The sequence below is a fragment of the Rhinolophus sinicus genome, chromosome 14 (assembly GCF_057876585.1).
Source record: "Rhinolophus sinicus isolate RSI-liver-muscle chromosome 14, RSI-T2T, whole genome shotgun sequence".
NCBI lineage: Eukaryota > Metazoa > Chordata > Mammalia > Chiroptera > Rhinolophidae > Rhinolophus > Rhinolophus sinicus.
Window position 1 is genome coordinate 173,749,502 of NC_142514.1, and position 19,707 is coordinate 173,769,208.

The following is a 19,707-nucleotide window of genomic DNA, read 5'->3' on the forward strand; positions in this document are numbered from 1 at the left end:
AGGCTGTGACGACATCTCTGGTCTCCTTCCTTGTGGCATCACTGCTTACTGCTTACCTGTGCTCCCACCTAAGAGCCTCTGACCAGCGGGGCTGCAGTTTACTCTCCAGAGTAATTTAGGATTCATCCTCTTACCCTGTTTCCCCCAAAGTAAGACCTAGCTGGACAGTCAGCTCTAATGCGTGTTTTGGAGCAAAAATTAATATAAGACCTGGTATCATATCATATCATACCATATCATATCATATATTATATAAGACCTGGTCTTACATTATAGTAAAATAAGACCATGTCTTATATTAATTTTAGCTCCAAAAGACGCATTAGAGCTGATTGTCTGGCTAGGTCTTATTTTCGAGGAAACACAGTGGTTGTCAGGGCAGCTGTTCTCGTTTTGCCGTTTAACAGGTACAGAAGCAGAGGCACCGAGGGTCGGGCAGCCCCTGCCTTGCCTGGTGGGGACAGCGCCCTCTCCCCCCGGCCCCCTTTCACATAATCTGGTCAGCAGTGCCATGCAAGTAGCCCCAGGAAGGGGATCCACACTCCTAACTGCCTTTTTCTCCTGGGCCACTGAGTGCAGGTTAGCTCAGCACATACAATTCACTACCTCCTTGAGCACCTACTGGGAATGAGAGCCTATACCGGGCACCCTCAGTGGGTCAGCCTGGCCTGGCCTTGCCCTCCCAGCCGTCCCCGGACTCACACCTTCCAGCATGGAAATTGCTATTTCTGAAACAGCCGTCAAATGGAGGCACAGACAATGTGCTCCAAGGGCCCAGATGGAAGTGGAGGGGGCCTTTGAGCTGAGCCTTCAGAGGGGCCAGGATCTTGTTGGAGGGCACTGTGCACAAAAGCACAGAAGTGGGGACCAGGCGTCCGGGAGGCCATCAGGTGGACGGCGCAGCCCAGACCCAGGCTTGTGCTTCTGTCCCCTGTGGCTGCAGTCTGGTTCTAGGCATCAAAGGGAAGTCCGGTGGCAGGCCTTTCTGCACTGTCCCTTTCAGGACTCCAGGAGCTTTGGCTGGTAGAGCTGATTCTGTTCTACTTTTCCACCCATCTCTGATCTTTCAGCTTGGGAACAAGGCTTTACCACAATCCAAAGAAGGGGAGTCATCACTTGAACTAACTGAGTGGTCATCTGGCAGCCCAGAGATTCTGACTTACTTGGGCTGGGACTGAGCCCAGGGCCCTGGCAGTTTTTAAAGCTCTGCATAGTGACGGATGCGCCGCTAGTGTTGAGAACCACTGCTCTTAGTGCTCTTCGTGCTGCAGTGGGACTCTAAGGCCCCGAGCAGGACACGGCCATGCAGGCAGGGGCAGAGCCAGCTCGGGACTTCTGGGCCAGTGTCCTTTCTGCTTGTGCGCAAGGAATCAGGTGAAGCACGGCTTCCTGAGCCTTGTGTGGGGTGGGTTCTGCTACCGCTACCTTGCCGTCATGGGATCGGTTCTGTTCCTGCTCCGAGACCCACTCTGATCCAAGATGACCCCAAGGTAGTCACAGCTGCTGGGCCCTCATCTCTTTAAAGCCTCAAGGAGTGGGTTGGGGCCAGGTGTGTGATTCATTGCCTTGGAGACGACCCTCTGGTGGTAGTTGGAGGGGAAAACCAGTTCATTCCGAATCCTCCTCCACCCTTAATGTACAGCTGCCGTTTGCACAGCTTTCTCATTTGCAGACATCTTCTCTTGCACTGTCACAGCCGAGGGTCTTACGGATGATCAAATAGTCAGTTTCTTCAAAAACATCAGTGGTGGGCCGGGAAGAGAATGGGCACCCACATAATGAGTGTGGACTTTATGGCAGCCCTGTTAGGTGCTCTGCATTCATGAAATCAGTGGTGTATGACCAGGGGCTCTGTTTTGCCCCCTGGGGGTATTTGGCTGTGCCTTCAGACATGTTTGGTTGTCACAACTCTGTGGGTGGATGCTACTGGGTTCTCTTGGGCAGGAGCCAAAGATGCTAATAAACCTGCGATACTGCCCAGGGCGCCCCTCCCCCACTAACAAGGACTTTTTCAACCCCAAATGCTAATAGTAGTGAGATTGAGACACCTCTGCATGCAGGGCTCCTGGCAGCCCTGGAAGGTGGCACTAGAATCACCACCCTTGTTTTACAGAAACGGGTTTGCAGAGGAGACTCAGACTCTAGTCCTGGGTCTGTCTGAGTTCAAGGCCCAGGTCTCTGCCTTCCTCTCCCGCCTCCTGGGCTGTGGTGTTGTGAGTGGGCCGGCGGGAGGTGAGAGCTGAAGGGTCTTTGTGCCCCTGGCCTCTCGCCATGGTTTCAGCAACAGCCATAGGCGTGAATCAAGTCCCAGGTCTGCCTCCATAACCTGGCTTCCTCTTTTGGGTGGACCTCTTGGCACTAGTTAAAGGGTAGACAGAACCACACTGTGAAGATACTGAGTTCCAGAACCAGAGCAGGTGCCAGGCCAGAAGAGGGGAAGGGCCGCACTGTCCCCTTGCCCAGAGGCCCTGGCTGTTCTGTGCAGTTGGAAGCCGAGGTCACTCCTGGTCTCCATCAAAGTAGAATTGTCTGCTGATGGGCGCTTGTGGGTTCCTCCCATTCTACCCAGGAGCTTCAAAAAAACCACAGCAGCCTCCCCCCAAAAGAGCTGCTGCCAGCCAGTGCTCCAGTTGGAGGGAAGTCTGCCCACACCCAGAGGTGGGGCCGTGGTGGGGACTTGAGGGTGGGGATAGAGAAGGGAGCCACAGGACAGAATAAGCTCTCTGTGACCCTCCCCTAATTCTGGGCATCCCCCGCGAGGCCACACACCTCGGAAGGCCACCGTGAATAGTCTCCCTGTTTAAGTATTCTTACCCCAAGCCATTTATAGCAGCGATGGCCTAATCCTAACCCCAAGAAGTATCCTTTGTTCCTTTTTAGGGCTTTAAAGCTCTGTTACTCCTTGTGCTTTTCCCTCCTGAGTAACAATCCCCCAGGTTGGTGTGGTTGTTCCAGATGGGGAGAGTGGGCTGGGAGAGGCTGAGTGAACTGCTCTGGCTGGCACGGCTGGTCAGAGGTAAGGCAGGGCCTGAAAGCAGAGGCAGTGGACGCAGTCCGGTGCTCCCAGCCACGCGCCGTCTCGCTTCTTTCCCTCCGAGGAGTAGTGGCAAGGACCTCTCAGGAGGAGGCGGGTGTGGTGGTGGTGAGTGGGCAAGGGCGCCCAGGTGCCTCCTGCCCCCCAGCTGGGGGCCTGCGTTAGGAAGGAGGACCGCCCGCATTGACGGTCATTTACCCAATTGTGCTTTGTGGGATATTCAACCCAAGGAATGTGGCGCCCCTGGCCGAGCGTAAGCGGAAGCCCAAGTTCTCCAAGGAGGAGCTGGACATTCTGGTCACCGAGGTGACCCGCCACGAAGCGGTTCTCTTTGGGAGGGACACCATGCGGCTGTCCCATGCCGACAGGGACAAGATTTGGGAAGGCATAGCTCGGAAAATCACCTCCGTCAGCCAGGTCCCCCGCTCCGTCAAGGATATTAAGCACAGATGGGACGACATGAAACGGAGGACCAAGGACAAGCTGGCCTTCATGCAGCAGTCCCTGTCGGGCCCTGGGGCCGGGGGCCGGGCCCCCGCCATCGTGCTCACTGCCCACGAGAGGGCCATCGAGTCCGCGCTGCTCACAGCCCGCTCCGGGCACCGCTTCCCCCGGGCGGAACTGGATGGCACCGACAGCCCTTCGACCAGCTGTGAGTACCACTTGTGCCCCCTTCCCAGGCTCCTCCTCGGCGACTTCCCGTTCACTTGCCTTCTCCTTCTCTCTTCTGTCCCTCTCTGTCTCGCCCATCTTTCCAAGTCTTCCCTCCTTGTCCCATTCTGTCTTCTCCACCCCTTTCCGTTCATTCATTCTAGAATATTTCCTGAACACTGCGCCAGGAGTTGTGCTGGGAGCTGGGAAGACAGAGTTGTGTATAAAACCTACACCGGCCCTGCTCTTGGGAAGTTCCTAGACTCGTGGGAATAGACAAACTTTAAGTAAATAATTGTATAAGGGAATCTGTAATGAAGGATGAAGGACCAGTACAGGGAGTTCTGAGGGCGGACCTCATGGGTGTGTGACCTGTGCCATCGCTCGGGACCCTGAACTCACAAGGGCTTTGTGCGGGGTTAGATGCTCTGTGGGTCCCTTCTTGAAACTCTTAATAGTTTATGAACAAGGCGTCCTGCATTTGCATGTTGCCTGTGGCGCTGCAAATGATGTAGGAGCCCTTTCTGAAAGCGAGCAGTGGTGGAACAGGCTGTCCTCCGGGGGCTGGGGAAGGCTCCCGGGAGTGACAGTTGAACTGAGATGCAAAGGGTGAGTAAGAGTTAACCAGGCCGGTGGCTGCGTGGGGCACAGACAGGGGAGGGGAGGGGAGGGGAGGAGAGCGCCTTGCCTTGCAGGCTGAGAACAGCATGTACAAGGCCCCGCATCAGGAAGGCGCTTGGCACGTTCCAGGAACAGAGAGGAGCCAGGGAAGCCCAATGGAGCAGGCGAGGGGGAGGGGGAGGGGGCGTGAGAGGAAGCCAGCCAAGTCTTCAGGGCCCAGGCCACAGAAAGATCAGTTTCTCTGTCTCTGTCTCTTCCTAACATCTTTCTTTCTGTGTTGTTTCCTGCACTTCTGTGCCACGCTCGCTGCCTTCTCCCACTTCTCTCTGCAGTCGGCCTCTTGCTGTCTGCCCCGCGGCTCTCTCTAGTGGTCCCTGGGCCCCCTCCCCATCCGTACTGCCCCCATGTCCCCCTCTTCTCTCTCAGCACTTGTTTTCCTCTTTCCCCTATGCTTCCTGTGTCTCAGGACAGATTTTGCTCCCAGGGGCTGGGGTGCGGGATCTCCTGGCTCAGCCGGCAGTAGTTCTTGCTGGGACTGTAGTTCTGGTTGGGCTTACCAGAAGGGGGAGCAATTGAGGCCTTTCTGTGCTGGGGCTGCACCCCTTTGGGCTCTGCTTCTGCACACACCCGCTCTCGGCCCACAGTTCCAACTGGAGGCCATCTGGCCTCTGAGAGACTGAGCAGGGCAGGACAGCTCGAGGGAAGCCGGCCACTGGCCAGCCCGTGAGAAGGTGGTTCGCACAGACCCAGCCTTCCCTTCCCAGGCCCCTTGCCATTGGGATCTGCTAATTTCCTGTTTGGCTGGGGCTCCTGACAGGTGGCCATTCAGACTCAGGTTTTCAGGACTGGGAAGGAATATGGAGACCGTCTACTCTGACTTCCTTGTTACCCAGATGAGGAAGCATCTAAGCTCCAGAAACAGAGGTGGTCCCAGAACCAGGACTCGAACCCAGATCTGCCAGCTCCCAGTGTGTCAGTGTTTTACTAAATTTCGGGACGATTCCACCCAATTATTAGAAAAAGAAGGGGGCCCAGCACCCAGTAAAGTCCATTCCTAAATCCTGCCCTGCTCACCCCTCTATCTCTCCGAGACTGAAGGTAATGAGGTTACCAAATGTCACCTGGGCTGGGCAGGGGGCCCAATGTCCTCCTCTGAAGGCTGAGCCAGCCCTCCCTTTCCTTCCCCGCCAGTCGACCAGCTGTTACAGCACTTGGCCGGCTGCTCCGTAGAATGAGGCCCTGGAAGGGAGGGAGCAGCATCACCCCAACCCTGCCTGCTCCTTCCAACCCTGCCACTCCAGAATGGGACTCCCCAGTTCTCAAGGAATGGCTGCTATCCCACTAGGAGGGGTCACAAGGCACTAGGCTCTTACTGTGCCGACCCAAGTGAGACCCGGAGGCCCTTGGGAGGCATTGGGCTAAGGGCCAGAAGAAATCTGTCTGTCTTCCCATCACCTCCCCTGGGGCTAACCCGTTCTGAATTCAGCCTCTCAGGTACAGGCAGGGACGATATGCCTGTCAGTAGGGTCAGCCTATATATATTTTACTCCGGCCTTGAGAATCAGCGCATAACCGTGACCATAAGCGATCCGAGCCCGTGAGCAGGGGCTGGGCCTCTCCATGTGACTAACTGCAAGCAGCAGTCTGTCTGATGGTCCCTGCATGCCATCAAGTGCTCTTGGGTTGGAGCGATATGTCTGCCCTCACTTTGTGGGGCCAGGAAGGGTGTCAGGGCTGGTTGCAGAGGTAGATATCCTGCTCAGCACCATCTGGGCTTGTCTGTTCTGGCACCATCCCTTGCTTCCCTTCTCCAGCCTGTCAATATCCTGCCCTCCCCACCCGCCCCACCCCCACCCCGCCCCCAACAGTGACTTAACGTTGCAGATTCCAGCAAGGCCACAAGGTGGCGCCACGCAACTCAGAAATTGCCTCATGGAGGTTGGAACTTAGAGCGGCATCCCAGTACCTTTTGGCAGGTGTCCCTCTGTCATCTCTGCCACCTGCCTTTGCATCTGTTCTCTGTGTAGTCTTCTTAACAACCCTGTTAGGTGGGCAGGTGGTTGGGGAAATAGACAGAGCAGTGAATATCTTTGCTTTGCAGAAACTGAGTCACAGAGAGATGAAGAGAACGATTGGGTTGACATGTCATCACTGACACTGAGGTCCCCAAGTCCCCTGACCTGAGCTCTCTCACACTAGACTGTCACTGTTCCTGTAAAAGGAAAGCAATCTGGCACTGCTTGTGTTCACATCTCTTCCCAGGGGTGCCTGGCCTGCACATCTCAGGGGTTTGGGGAGCAAGTGTTTCTTCATGGGTGTGAGGACAGTGGACGTGTGCCAAACTAGGCTGAGGTGTGACAGGGGAGGGGGATGCTAGGGTAATTTTTTTTGGGGGGTAGGGTGAATCCAAGCCCAGGGCTGCCCCCTTTCTCCCTGTTGTAATCATTTGCCCTTCATTGTTTCTGTCCCCCAAGATGATGAAGATGAGGAGGCCCCTGGGCCCTCGAGGCAGCCTCTGCGGGTGCCCATGCAGCGGTCACTGGAAGAAGAAGCCTGCCTGGCCAGGCCCACCCTGCTCCGCTCCTCCTCCTCCTCAGACCAGTCCGAGACGGTGGGCCCCAAGCCAGAGACCCTGCCCCGGCCCTCGCCCCAGGCCCAGGCCACCTGCAGGACCCCTCGGCCGCACCCCAACCCGCCCAGCATGGGCCTTGACTGGCAGCTTCTCCACGCCCACACCCAGCAGACTGAGATGTTCCAGCAGTTCTGCCAGCAGCTGGTGACCGTGCACCGGGACATGGCAAGCAGCATGCACGTCATCAGCCAGGCCATGGCCGAGCTGACCAGCCGCATCGGTCAGATGTGCCAGACGCTGACAGAGATCCGGGATGGGCTTCAGGCATCGCAGCGGGGGCCGGACGGGGCCGCCCCCGTGGGCTCTACCCCCCAGGCCGAGGCTCCCCCAACACCAGTCCCAGCACCAGTCCCCACACGGACTACCAGGTCTCGGAAGAGAAAGCACAATTTCTAACCCGGCCGGTGTGCACAGGGAGGAAGAGAGCTGGCGGAGGGTGTCGGGCCTCGAGACGGGCCAGTCTCATGTCCAGGACTGATAACCCTTATGGGATATTGGGGGGACTGTCGTCTCCTCACCGAGTGCAGGCCAGCTGCCCTGTGCTCTAGCAGAGCATGTATTCAGCCCCACTCTCTCATCTTTGGCAGATGCTCAAGATTCAGGAAAAGCTCCCTGCTTGATGCGTGCTTGGCCTGGAGGGTCAGCCTCCTTTTGGTCTGAACCCTCTGGCAGCAGGTCTTGCAGGGAAGAGGGGAACAAGCATGAGGAGCATCCGAATGGAATCCTGCTTTCCATCCTCAGGGCTGCTGCGTCAGCCTCCCAGGCCCTAATTCTACTGCTTTTGAAGGGGGCAAGGCCTGAGGATGGGCAGGTGGAGCTCAGCCCTTCCAGGAGGGGTCTGTCCTCCCTTCCCCCAGGGCCATGGCCCTGGCAGGTGGTGCCCCTGCCTTGGCCTTCTGCTTGCCCTCCTGTGTGCGTGTGCTCAGCTGCTGTGCTTGCCTTTTGTGGAGTGGGAAGAAGAATGGGATGACGTCGGAGGAAGGAGAAGACGACCTGGCGTTCTTAGCGAGAGCACTGGATGCTTTCCCTGCACTGCAGGTGTGCGATCTCAGTGGGTTCTCAGGACAGCCGAGAGGCAGCCAAGTCGGGTATTATTATCCTCATGATTGCCATTATCATCTGCATTTCATAGATGACAAATGACACAGCAGTTGGGGGCGGGGAGGGGGGGAGCAGGACTGGAAGCCAGGTCTGTGGATTTTTCGGCTCCCCTGTGGGAGGCCAGATCTGGAGTTGGGAAGGGTATTGCTCCTTGCCTGCCCTGCCTCAGCTCTCCTGAGTGCCAGTGGGGGGGCAGCAGCAGCAGTTAGAAGGTGAGTCCGCTCATCCTGCCCTGGCATGAAGGCTGACAGCCAGTGGCTGGGGAGAGGCAGGGCCTCAGTCTCAGGATCCAGAAGGAGACCCCTCCTCTGGCTTCTAAAAGAACCCAGAGCCCAGCAGGGCTTCTGTCCATTCCAGGTTCCAGCATGCCTCGCCTCTGCTTGCTTGGGCTGCATACGCATTTTCTACACAGATCTGTAGCTTCATGTTTCGTTTTGGAGTGTGGGGAGAGAGCCAGGTTCTCAGAGTTAAGGAGGGAGGTGGGGGTGGCAGATGCAAGCTTAGCTTTGACATGGGTGCAGCTCAGCTCTGTGTCTTCTTTGCTCCCTGGCCTAAGGCTGACCCTGGCAGAAACTCTCATACCCCAGCCCCCCACCCTCCCACACCTGCCTCCAGAGCCATAGTGGGGCTCAGAGGACTGCTATACCCAGTGCCTGCCTGGCCGTTCCTAGAGTGCTGCTTCTAAACCCAGACCGAGCTTTGTCCCTTGTAGGGAGACTGGAGGGCAACTGCAATGTCCCCGTGGCCTTGGCTTCATCTCCTCATTCTGTGGTTCTTTGGGGGTTCCCGCTCCCCCAAACTGACCACTCACTCCCCTGTCCAACGGCCCAATGGCTTGATTATTGCCTGGCATTGCCCGGCTCTTCGATGCTGGAATCAAAGATTGCCTTCCCAAGTATTTTTGTTAAGATGGCAATAAAAAGAAATTGATCTCACACTTGGAACACACCCAGTCTCCAGGATCTTTCTTTGGTCTGTATTCTCTTTCTTTGCTTCCTGTGAAAATCTCAAGGCCCCCAAAGCAGGGGTTAGATGACTAAGGGAAAGCGTGCTGGCGAGAGGGGCTCAAGTGCCCCTGGCATTTCCCATAAGCTCTCAGATGCCCTCTATTCAGCACCACGCAAGGCCCTTAGAGGAAAGGAAAGGAATTGATGGACTGAGGGAGACACAGCATCCACATATGAAACCATTCTGCTACATTTAATTTCTCTGCACGTCAAAAGTGAGATGTTGCTAAATGAATTTTACCTTTTATTCCCCAAAAGTAAATTAGGGGTCCTGGAAAAAAAAATCACCGTTTCTGGCAGGAGACTCCAGAAGGGTCAGGGGCTATCCATTTGCCATGTACCTCAGGGAGTACTGAGGCATGAGCTTTCTTTGGATACCTCCCCACTGATCCAGGTATCTCTGTCATAGGCAAGGCCCTGCCCACCTAGAATTGAGGCTTCTCAAAGTAACTGAAGCAGCTTTCTCTGGCTTCTCTTGGGGGGTCTCCTCAGCAGGGAGGGGGCCTCCTAACAGGCACATTGCCCTGGCTTACTGCCAGTCACACAGAGAGGTTCTCCCAAGCAGGAAACCCCCACGTCCTGATCAGGGATTCATCCCCATTCTGGAAGGTTCCAGCCTGCCTTTGATCTCTTGGAATCTAGGTCATCCTTTGCCGTTCTTGGTCAAAATATCATGGCCGTGGAAATCAAGATAATCGATTTCCAGGAGATGCAAAGATGCTGTGAAACAGCCTGGCGTCTTTGCCATCAAAGTCAAGGTACTAAGCAGTGATGGCTGGTCTTTCTGGGTCTGAGGAGTGAAGGGGTCAAGTTGAAAGCAGAGGGGACAGAGAGATGAAAACACTGGTCAACTTCAGATGGAAAAGATTTCAGTTTCTTTTTCTTGGCTTGAGTGGAGATTGTGGGGCTAGCACATCAAAACAGGAAGGTGAAATGGGGCCAGTGGATGGAAATGAATGGGCAGCCAATTTCAACCTGAGATAGGGAAGTCCCTTCTAAGAGTCTGAGGCCTCCAGCCATGCCAAGGACCAGCTGGGTGATGTTTTATCCGAAACCAGATGAATGCATGACCCAAAGACCCTCGCAGCCCGAGACCCAAATGCATGTGGGAACACAGAGTCCAACCTCTCCTCGGTCAGTCTTTTCCCATTTCTGCCTCTGTGACCAGTGCAGCTTCCTTTCCATCGGAGGCATATACCCCCTGAGCAGGAGTGTCTGCGCCTGGGCTTTGTCTTTCCCCTGCAATGAAATGGACAACCCGTGGGTTATTTTCTCACTTGGGTTGGAATTGGTAGTCATTTCCTGACCCAGCCGTAAAATATGGTGCATTTGATAAGACACAGTGGTTAAGGTCTGAGATGTGTGGTCTTAGTGTCTTATCAGTACCCAAAAGTTAGTGAAGAGGTCAGAATAAAAAACAATGCATTCTCATCATGAAAGATTCAGTCCATAACACACCCTCCCACACCACCCACCCCTTGGATTGCTTCAAAGGTCCCCAACTCTGTGGCTGTGATTTGGAAATGCTATCAAAGGAGCACTGACATTTGCAGAGCAGCCTGTGCTAGGCATTTTCTACTTCCCTTCTGACTTCTCTCCGACGAGATAGTGACTGGAGACTCAACAAATAGAAAGATTGTCACTCCCTGGAAGCTTTATGTGCCAGGGAGGGCTCTTGCTCACCTGTGGCCATGGAATGGGACCGGCATGGTCCTTCATAAAGGGATTGTCGTGTGGGCATGGAAGGGTCCTGGGAGTGGGTCAAGCCATGGGGTGTTACTGTGGAATACTAAAAGGGCAAGACCTGATTAGAGGTACAGTAATTGGTGTGGGGATTTACCTGGCTCCACTTAGCTTTGCCTCAGAAATTATTTAGCGTCAACATCTTCTCAGGGGACTGGGTTGTTATGATTCACTGAGAGTTGCCGTATGGATCATATTGCAAATACCAAGTTTCAAAACAACCAGATAGTGAACAAATTCTGATCTGTCTTTGAAGCTACTTTGTGATGGGTACAAAGGTTTGGGGTTCTCTTCCTAAATATTGATTATTTGGGGGTAGGAAAACACCAGCAGGTGGAAAGGGAAATCAAATCTTTCTAAACCTTCTGACGTATTTTAGAAGTTGCTCTTTAGCATAAATCCCTGATAGTTACACGTTCCTCATCTCTTTTTCTCTTAAAGTTGAGTGCCAGGGAAAAGAATTCCAGTCTTTAGAGCTTGATGGCTGTTTAGAAACTGAACAAAGAGAAGCCTGTAGTCTTTCCTTATGTTCTGTGATGCAAGTGAATCTTGTGAGGAAAGATAAATGAATGGTTTGCCTTCTGCATCTGGGTGTAGGAAAGTTTGGGTCGACCTCAGTTGTGTTCAATGCTACCTGCAAGGTGGATGAATTTTGGATGTCAAATGCAAGACTCACATTAAATTGAGCACTGGAAAATATTTTGCACATTCAGAAGATATCTCAGATACGGAAACAAGGCAAGACTCTTGCAATTGGAGAGTTGAGATTGGGAAGTATTCATTTGGAGACTTCTCTGGGCCAAGGGTCTTCTTTTCCTTTTCCCTGAGTTCTTTGTTAATAACATCATGGCTGGGTGTCCGAGGTCACAGTATTGTCTCCACAGTTCAGGGAGACCAACCCTCATGTTGGATGCTGACGAGAACACAAGATGCATTAGGGCTAAGATCCTGGACAAAAGCAAGTTCTGGGGCTCTAAATGCCATAAATCTTGCACATCCAACACCCTCCGAGTGGAGCTCATGACTCACTTCTCTCAAAGGGGTGAAGCAGCCAAAGCTAGTGTTTGTTCTTCCGTCCTCCTTGCTCTTACCCCCCACTCCCCAGGGTCTGCTACATCCTGTTGTCATAGTAGGTCCGTAGGCTCAAGTGGTCCCCCTCGTAAGGTCACAGCCTCCTCCAGGACTGAGCAGGGCAGAGTGCACAAGGAACTGTCCAGAGAAGGGGCAGGAGGTATGTGAGGGGTGCTATGCCTGGGGCACTGGGAATGTAGATTCGAAATGCTGCTGGCTGCTGTCACTGCCACCACTGCCACCCCGTACTAGAACCGGCGTTAGACGTCTTTTCTTTTTTCAGGGGTGGGAGTGGGAGTAACAGTAATAATTGCTTATTAAGGAAAACATGGAAAAGTACAGAAAATTACAAAGAAGTCAATCCACCTGTAATGGATAATCACCATTGAAACACTGGTATATTTCCTTCAAGTAGTTTGCTGAGGCTCGTTTTTAAAGCATGATTGGAACCATAATATAAATAGCTTTTAGACCTATTGTCCTCACTGTGCATTATATCAGAACCATTTTTCCATGTCATGACCAATCCTTTGAAACCGTTTTTCTATAGATGAGTAACATTCCACCGTACAAATATACCACGGTTTATTAAATCATTTCTCTGTATTAGACGTTTCAATGTTTCGGCTTTTGCACTATTCTGAACAGTATATAGGCAGCATGGTGGTATGCAGGGCTTGTGTTCTTGGTCCACGTTTTAGGGTTCTTTTCTAATAAATTTTTCAAAATTGTGGCAAAGACACATAACAAAATTTACCCTTTTAACCATTTTTAAGTATACAGTTCAGTGGCATTAAGTATAGTCACCACCATCCACCTCCAGAACTTTTTTCATCTTCCTCAGCTGAAACAATAGCCATGAAACACTAACTCCCCGTTACCTGCTCCCGCCCCCCAGCCCCTGTCACCCAACCATTCTCCTTTCTGTGTCTATGAATTTGATAACTCATACAAGTACCTCCTCTTTGTGGAATCATACAGTATTTGTCATCTCATGACTGGCTTATTTCATTTAGTACGTGTCTTCAAGGTCCATTCATGCAGCATATGTCAGAATGTCCTTCTTCTTATGGCTGAATAATATTCCAGGGAATGTATAGACCGTATTTTGTTTATCAAATTCATCCAGTACTGGACAGTTGGGTTGCTTCCACCTTTTGACTATTGTGAATAATGCTGATGAACACAGATGTACAAATACTTGTTCGAGTTCCTATTGCCAATTATTTCCCAAGGGGTTGGGCCAGTTTATTCACCACCGTTACCACCATGAATATGAAGGCTCTTTTCTCGCCACCTTTACCAATACAGATAGCATTAAAAAAAAATGTTGTGCCAATGAGATAATGTGCTACTTTGCATTTCTTATTAATGATGCTGAATACTTTTCATGTGTTCATAACCTCTTTGAATGTTTTCTGTGAATTATTGTTTTCCCCGGACTGCTCCTAATATAATACTTTGGACTTCACCAGTCAGACAGACTTTGATTTCTTTACTGGCTTTTGAGACAAATCATAGCATAAGGAAAAGAAGTTTATTTTTGACTGCAAATTTCCTAGACGCTGGTGTAGCACCAAACCCTAAAACTCCACATATTTTCCTCTTGCCCTTTTGATACGTCCTCATCCACTTCTCTGCCGATGTTATGTCATCTCAGCTTTTGGACTGTTAGAATTGTCATTTCAGGGAGAATGGATGAGGGCCATCGATTCTGAGGGTTTGACAGAACTTTAAAGGTTATCTGGACATTGCTGAACATGCCCACACAGGAGACATGAGTTCTAGTGGGAAAAGCACAGACCTCAAAGCTCTATCTCCCATTTATTAGCTATGTGACCTTGGGCAAGTCACTTAGCTTCTCAAAGCCTCAGTTTCCTTACCTTAAAATAACTTAGATTAACCAGTGGTTGCTAACTTTTCCTTGCCTCTTATTTACCTTCTCTTCTATTTACCTGCTATTTGAAAAGATTTTGATCTTTAGTATTTATTAATTGACCTCTTGGTCACCATGGTCACATGGATTATTTCTGCTACTGAAAACGGTTCAAGGACCCCATCCTCACCACCATCAGAGGCCTGCGGGTGTCAGGGGATCCCTGTGGTTAAAAGTTGGTGGGCAGTAGACAGGATGATCTCTCAGTTTTCCAATCTCCTTTACATCTGGCGTTGAATCTTGTATTTAGTAGAACCTGGGAGTTAGGCAAGGAGGTAGTCATTTCCAGTCTCAGAAAACTGAGAGTCTTAAAGATTCAGAGATTTGCTCAAGGTCACACAAAACAGTGGTATTGAGACAAGGGAACTGGCTCTAGCTGGCGTTCCTTTCCTCGGCAGGGCAGCTACCCTGGACACTTCTGCACATGTCCACGTGCTCTAACCACCATCACTGGACCAACACCGTGCCCAGCACCAGCAGGCACTCACCAAGGTGTGGCCCATGCATTCTCACCTGTCCCCCTCGCCCCCAGGTACGTGGTCATCTCCCGGGAGGAGAGGGAGCAGAACCTGTTGGCATTCCAGCACAGCGAGCACATCTACTTCCGGGCGTGCCGGGACATCCGGCCCGGGGAGCGGCTGCGGGTCTGGTACAGCGAGGACTATATGAAGCGCCTGCACAGCATGTCCCAGGAAACCATCCACCGAAATCTGGCCAGAGGTGAGTGCGCACCCTGGAGGTGAGGGCCACGCCCGCCGCCGCCAAGCCCCTACAGAGGCCGGGAATGCTTCTCTCGGAGCATCCTAAGAAAACTAATGGGAAATAACTATGTCAGCAATGGGGAGACCCAGAGAGACTCAGATGAACAGAAGGTCCAGGTCTGAGCAGCAGCTCTGGGCTGGGCAAGGTCTCCAGCAACACAGTGTGTTCTCCTCCCTAAGAAACAGTCTCAGAAACCCTATTACAGACATTTCAGAGTATCAGGGGAAGAGACAAGTCCTCAGAGCCAAGTACATGAGTTCAATCAAAATTGATCCTATTCTCTCCCCCCCCACCACCACCAAATTGATGGAGAGATGTTATAAACTGCTACTGCTGCAATAATAGGTAACATTTACTAAGGACTTAATATGTGCTAAGCAGGCGTTCTATGGTGTCCCACGTAACCATGACAACAGTAGTACCTTCCCGGTGCTGAGTTAGCTGGGTAATAGAACACATTTAGAGCAGTATCTATGTTGACCATTGTAAGCCCTGAATTGTAGACTTTAATACTAACGGCCCCATGTGGATTATTATCTGCATCTTATAAACGTAGAAACAGCATCGGAGAAATACAGTGACTCACCCAGGGTCACATGGCTAGGAAGGGCGGAGCTGGGCTTCTAACCCATAACTGTCGAGTCCAGGCTCTAAATTCTAACCTAATAATGTTATATGGCCTCCCAGACAAAACTAGTTTCTTCCCTGCTTCCTCCTGGTCTCATTCCTAGAAGTTATAATGATATGTTGTAAAAACAAAACAAAACAAAAGAACAATGTCTGTTAGAATGAGAAGGTTGTAAGGTGACCTTAGGTGTGGGTAGTGGCCTGGTGGGTGAGAATGTCCATCCAGGCTCCATTTTCATGAGTCATTTGAGAGTGATTCTAAATACTCCCCAGCCCCTCGCCCTTTGCCTCTTTACTCCATCCTCGGCCTGGCCAGGGTAAACTGGTACATTCAGGTCCTTCTTTCCATGGGAACTTTCTTGCACTAAACCCACACGTCCAAAGACCCAGAGTCCATCTGGTCCCAGGAAACAAAGCTATACCCAAGCCCTAACGTATCATATTCCTGCTCAACCTTCTTCTTGGAAATAAAGTTTCATTTGAAATATGAGTGGAGAAGATGAAAAGGGGGTGGGAGTGATCCACTGAAATTAAGTTATCTTTAAAAACAAAACAGAACAAAGCAGATTGTGGACATTGAGTGCACAGCGGCTGCCTGACTTGGTAAAAGGTATCTGGTGATTGGATGGGCAGTGAGAGGAGACCCAGTAGATATACTCGTCTCTTATCTTCTTCGGATCTGGGGGTTGAGTCCATGCTGATTTCACTTGGGAAGGCATGTTTCCATGATGAGATTCCGATGGTTTCCATTTGACCTCAGGAGATACCTTCTGTAAAAGCATCTGATACATAGTAGATGCTCAATAAATCTTTGTCGAATGGATAAAAGAAGAAATGAATGAAGACAGCCAAGAAGTCGCCAAAAGAATCATACCACCAGAAGAAAAGAAAACCAAGAGAAGTCATATCTGAGGACACAGGTTCCATCCCTTGGCCATAATTTTTTTGAATTCTTCTGGATTTGTAATGTCCTCCCCCCCCCCCCCAGTGCCTTCTCCAAAGCACCTCAAGATGTGTCACCCTCAGAGAGCCCTGAGACCCAAGAGGAAGGAATGCTCAGAGGAGGGAGTGAGCTTTCAGGTTCAAAGGAGGGTGGCAACAGACTTGAAATGAGATACACCAAGGCATGTGAAGATACAGGAGGAAGGAGGGTCTATTCCTGGCCAGGCTGAGAAGTAGGGAACAGGAAGGAAACTGAAAACCACTATGCGGCAGAGTCTGAGCAGTGGCTGTGCTTGGTTCTGAAGCCATTGGGAGCAGTTATGGAGCTCAATGGCCTTTGGACATGTGTCTCTATAGTCTGTACTTTTGGCAAACTCTAGAAATGGGTAGTGGTATCTTAGTCTGTGTGCCAGTCCTGCTCTGGGTGGGGATCCCCCACCTTCAGTCACTTAAGGTCTTGCATGGAAGGAGGCATCTTCATAATTGGAGGCTGGAGCGCTGATAAAGGCCAGAGCATGAGTTATTCGTTCTTTTTAAGTAGGGGCATTAGTTGGAGCCCAGAACTGCTTCCTGAAGCGAGTATAAATTATTCCTTTGTGGTTATCTTTTAAGAATAGGGTACATCTAACGCATATAGTCAAAGAATTTATGTTATTTGATCGACTTTGAGTCATTAATTTACTTTGTGGTGTTTCCCTCCATGTTGTATGGAGGCTTTAGACTCAATTTCATAATGCTTAAAGGTCTTTTGTGACCCATGGATTTTTCTGGAAGCCTGGAGTCCAAAGAGGCTTCTTGCTCATCCTGGGACATTCGAATTATCTGGACTCTGAGCAGAGAGGCAGGAGGAATCCCTGGTGATGAGTGGCCTTGAACTCCAGTTATCCTCAGCTGTTTGCTGCCTGATTGGTCTGCTAGAAAGTGAAAGGGCAGACGTTGACTTTTAGAGATTCTGAATGGGCAAGTGTCACATCTGATCTGTATAAATATGTTGCATTTTTAAAAAGTTCCTTTCATCACCTATTTCGCCCCTCAAATGTGTGGAGCCACATTGCGTGGAGCCACCTCAGTTTTGGGAGCCTTAGAGATAAGGTCGTTCCCTAAGCATTCATGTGAAGACACAAAAGGGGGGTCCTGAATAGGTTACTTGCTTTTGTGCTGCTACCTTCAGGAAAGCTGGAGTCATACATGGACCAGGGCACAGCAGCCCATGCCAGCTGTGGGAAGCCTTGGCCACTGCGTGGGTCATCTGGATTGCACATGGCAATGTCTTAGCCTTCGCTCAGAGGTCTTTCACAAATGCAGTGATCAGAAGCCTAATTGCAACATATATTCAGGTTATGCCTTTCCTTAGAGTTACAGCTCCCAGGGTCCACCCCAGATCTAGGAAGTCTGAGATTCCCTAGCACCATAGGCTGCTGTCAGGAACTTCTGAGGCTCCCCCTTAGCAATCTGTCCTTCCAGGCAGCATTTGCACTTCTGCAGTCATCCATGAAACTGTTGGTTCTTTTAAAGAATTGGGCTAAAATAATTTACTGTTGGGGAGCTCACCAAAGTTTTTTGAAGTCATTTACATGATCGAAAGAAAAAAAGGAAATGTTCTTTGCATCGTTAGGTAAGGAAACAGCTATATTTTGAGAATGCTTTGGGTCAATATGGTCACGTTGTTCTTTATCTTGTCGGAGGCTGCCATCTTGGAGCCCACAGCAACTGTAGGATTCTCTATCTTCCGTTGTCTTTCTGCCTTAGTTGTCAGTGAGAACCTCAGAGGTTCAGGTCATGCTTTCTCACGTACTCCTAGTCTTCTGGTTACTGGGAGAATTAGAAAGGACAGTTGCCATAAGTGGACTTTGCCCTAAGTGGGCTGTCTCCAGAGTGAAGGAGGAGGAAGGAGTGGGACTCGGTGTTTTGTGTGTACCTTTTACCAAGTCGAAGCAGCCATCTTCTAATTGCTAGGACTGGACAAGAAGCCTAGAGGGGTGGGAAATCCATACGCACTTAGCTCTCAGGCATGTCACTGACCACTCATTTGATTGGGTAGGATGTCATCTTCTAGGGTGACAGGATGGCAAGTACCTTTGCAAGAACTACCCTCCCCTATAGCATCCTCTCAACTTATAAACGTAGAGCTTATATACATAAGACTCCATGGAAACAGCCTCTTTAAAAAGGATTCTTCTCGCTTTTTCGGGTCCTCCAGACCCCACGATTCACCAAGTGACCTGCCTCTCCCTTTTTTGTCACACCTGCCCCACGAGGCCACCCAGAGGGATGTGTCAAGCGACTTCCTAGCCGGAGGCCTGCTTTGTTTCTCTGCTGGTTTCTCCACTCGGGGCTCTTCCCCACTTCCTCACACCCTGGTTTTCCTTCCTAGGAGAGAAGCGGTTGCAGAGGGAGAAGTCTGAGCAGGCTCTGGATGACCCAGAGGACTTGCGGGGTCCCATTCAGCTCCCCGTGTTGAGACAGGGCAAAAGTCCCTACAAGCGTGGCTTTGACGAGGGGGATGTGCACCCCCAGACCAAGAAGAAGAAAATTGACCTCATTTTCAAGGATGTGTTGGAGGCCTCATTGGAATCTGCAAATGTGGAAGCCCACCAGCTGGCACTGAGCACCTCGCTGGTCATCAGGAAAGTCCCCAAATACCAGGACGATGCCTACGGTCGGTGTGCAATGACCATGTCGCATGGTGTGCAGAATGTCAGCCGGACCCAGGGGGAAGGGGACTGGAAGACCCCTCAAGGGGCTTCCACAGAGCCCGGCCCATTGGAGGATGAAGAAGAGGAGCCTTCATCATTCAAGGCCGATAGTCCCGCCGAAGCCTCCCTTGCATCCGACCCTCACGAGCTTCCCACCACCTCCTTTTGCCCAAACTGTATTCGCCTAAAGAAGAAGGTCCGGGAACTCCAGGCAGAGCTAGACATGCTTAAGTCTGGGAAGCTTCCTGAGCCCCCCGTATTGCCAGCACAGGTACTGGAGCTCCCAGAGTTCTCAGATCCCGCAGGTAAGTCAGTGTGGATGTTGTTGGAGGGAAGAACACACGGTGGGCAGTGTGAGGGTGGCTTGGCACTCGCTGCGGGAGCCACCTTCAGGGAGACCTGAGGCATGTGACTCGGAGGTGAGCTCTGGCTGCAGCCTGCGCCCTCAGTTGCCTGCCTCTGACAGGCTACTTTGCAGTTCCACTGAATGCTTCACGTCTTGCCCTGTATTCTCCTTGTCAATAAAGGAAGTTCCGCTGCAGAAGGGGTGTGTGCTGTGTTCTTGACCCGTTGCCTTTCTCTGGTGGCCCTAGTGGTGTCTGACCCCAAAGCCCGACTTCTAAACCCAATCTTTCTCTCTGCTCAGTCCCAAGCAGGGTGCCCTGTCAGGAAGAGCTCCCAGCCTCCCCCAACTCAGTCCAGGAACAAAGCCTCATTCTTCTCTTCCTGAATTGCTGTTCTGCCATACATGGCCCCTCTCCCTGCCTGGAGTCTCAGAAGAACTGGGATTTAGGGGGTTCAGCTTCATGCCTCTGCCCTGTCCTGGATCTGCCTGGATCTTGTAGAGCTGTTGACAATGAGGAAGCTGTTGACAATTTTTTCAG

At 51.4% G+C, this 19,707-nt stretch overlaps 1 protein-coding gene across 9 annotated transcripts in view; it reads left to right on the plus strand.

Annotated features, from left to right (window-relative positions):
* PRDM11 (PR/SET domain 11) overlaps window positions 1-19,707 on the plus strand; it is an 87,737-nt gene that overhangs the window by 58,304 nt on the left and 9,726 nt on the right. For 6 of the 9 annotated variants that reach the window (XM_088789533.1, XM_074336256.2, XM_019746432.3 and 3 more), the window contains 2 exons: window positions 14,329-14,516; window positions 18,502-19,128. In XM_088789533.1, the coding sequence (XP_088645659.1) occupies window positions 14,329-14,516; window positions 18,502-19,128 (815 nt within the window). Of the gene's footprint in view, window positions 1-3,264; window positions 3,687-6,780; window positions 8,988-14,328; window positions 14,517-18,501; window positions 19,129-19,707 lie in introns of those variants that run through there. The other 3 variants (XM_074336258.2, XM_019746434.3, XM_088789534.1) reach the window with 3 other exon arrangements.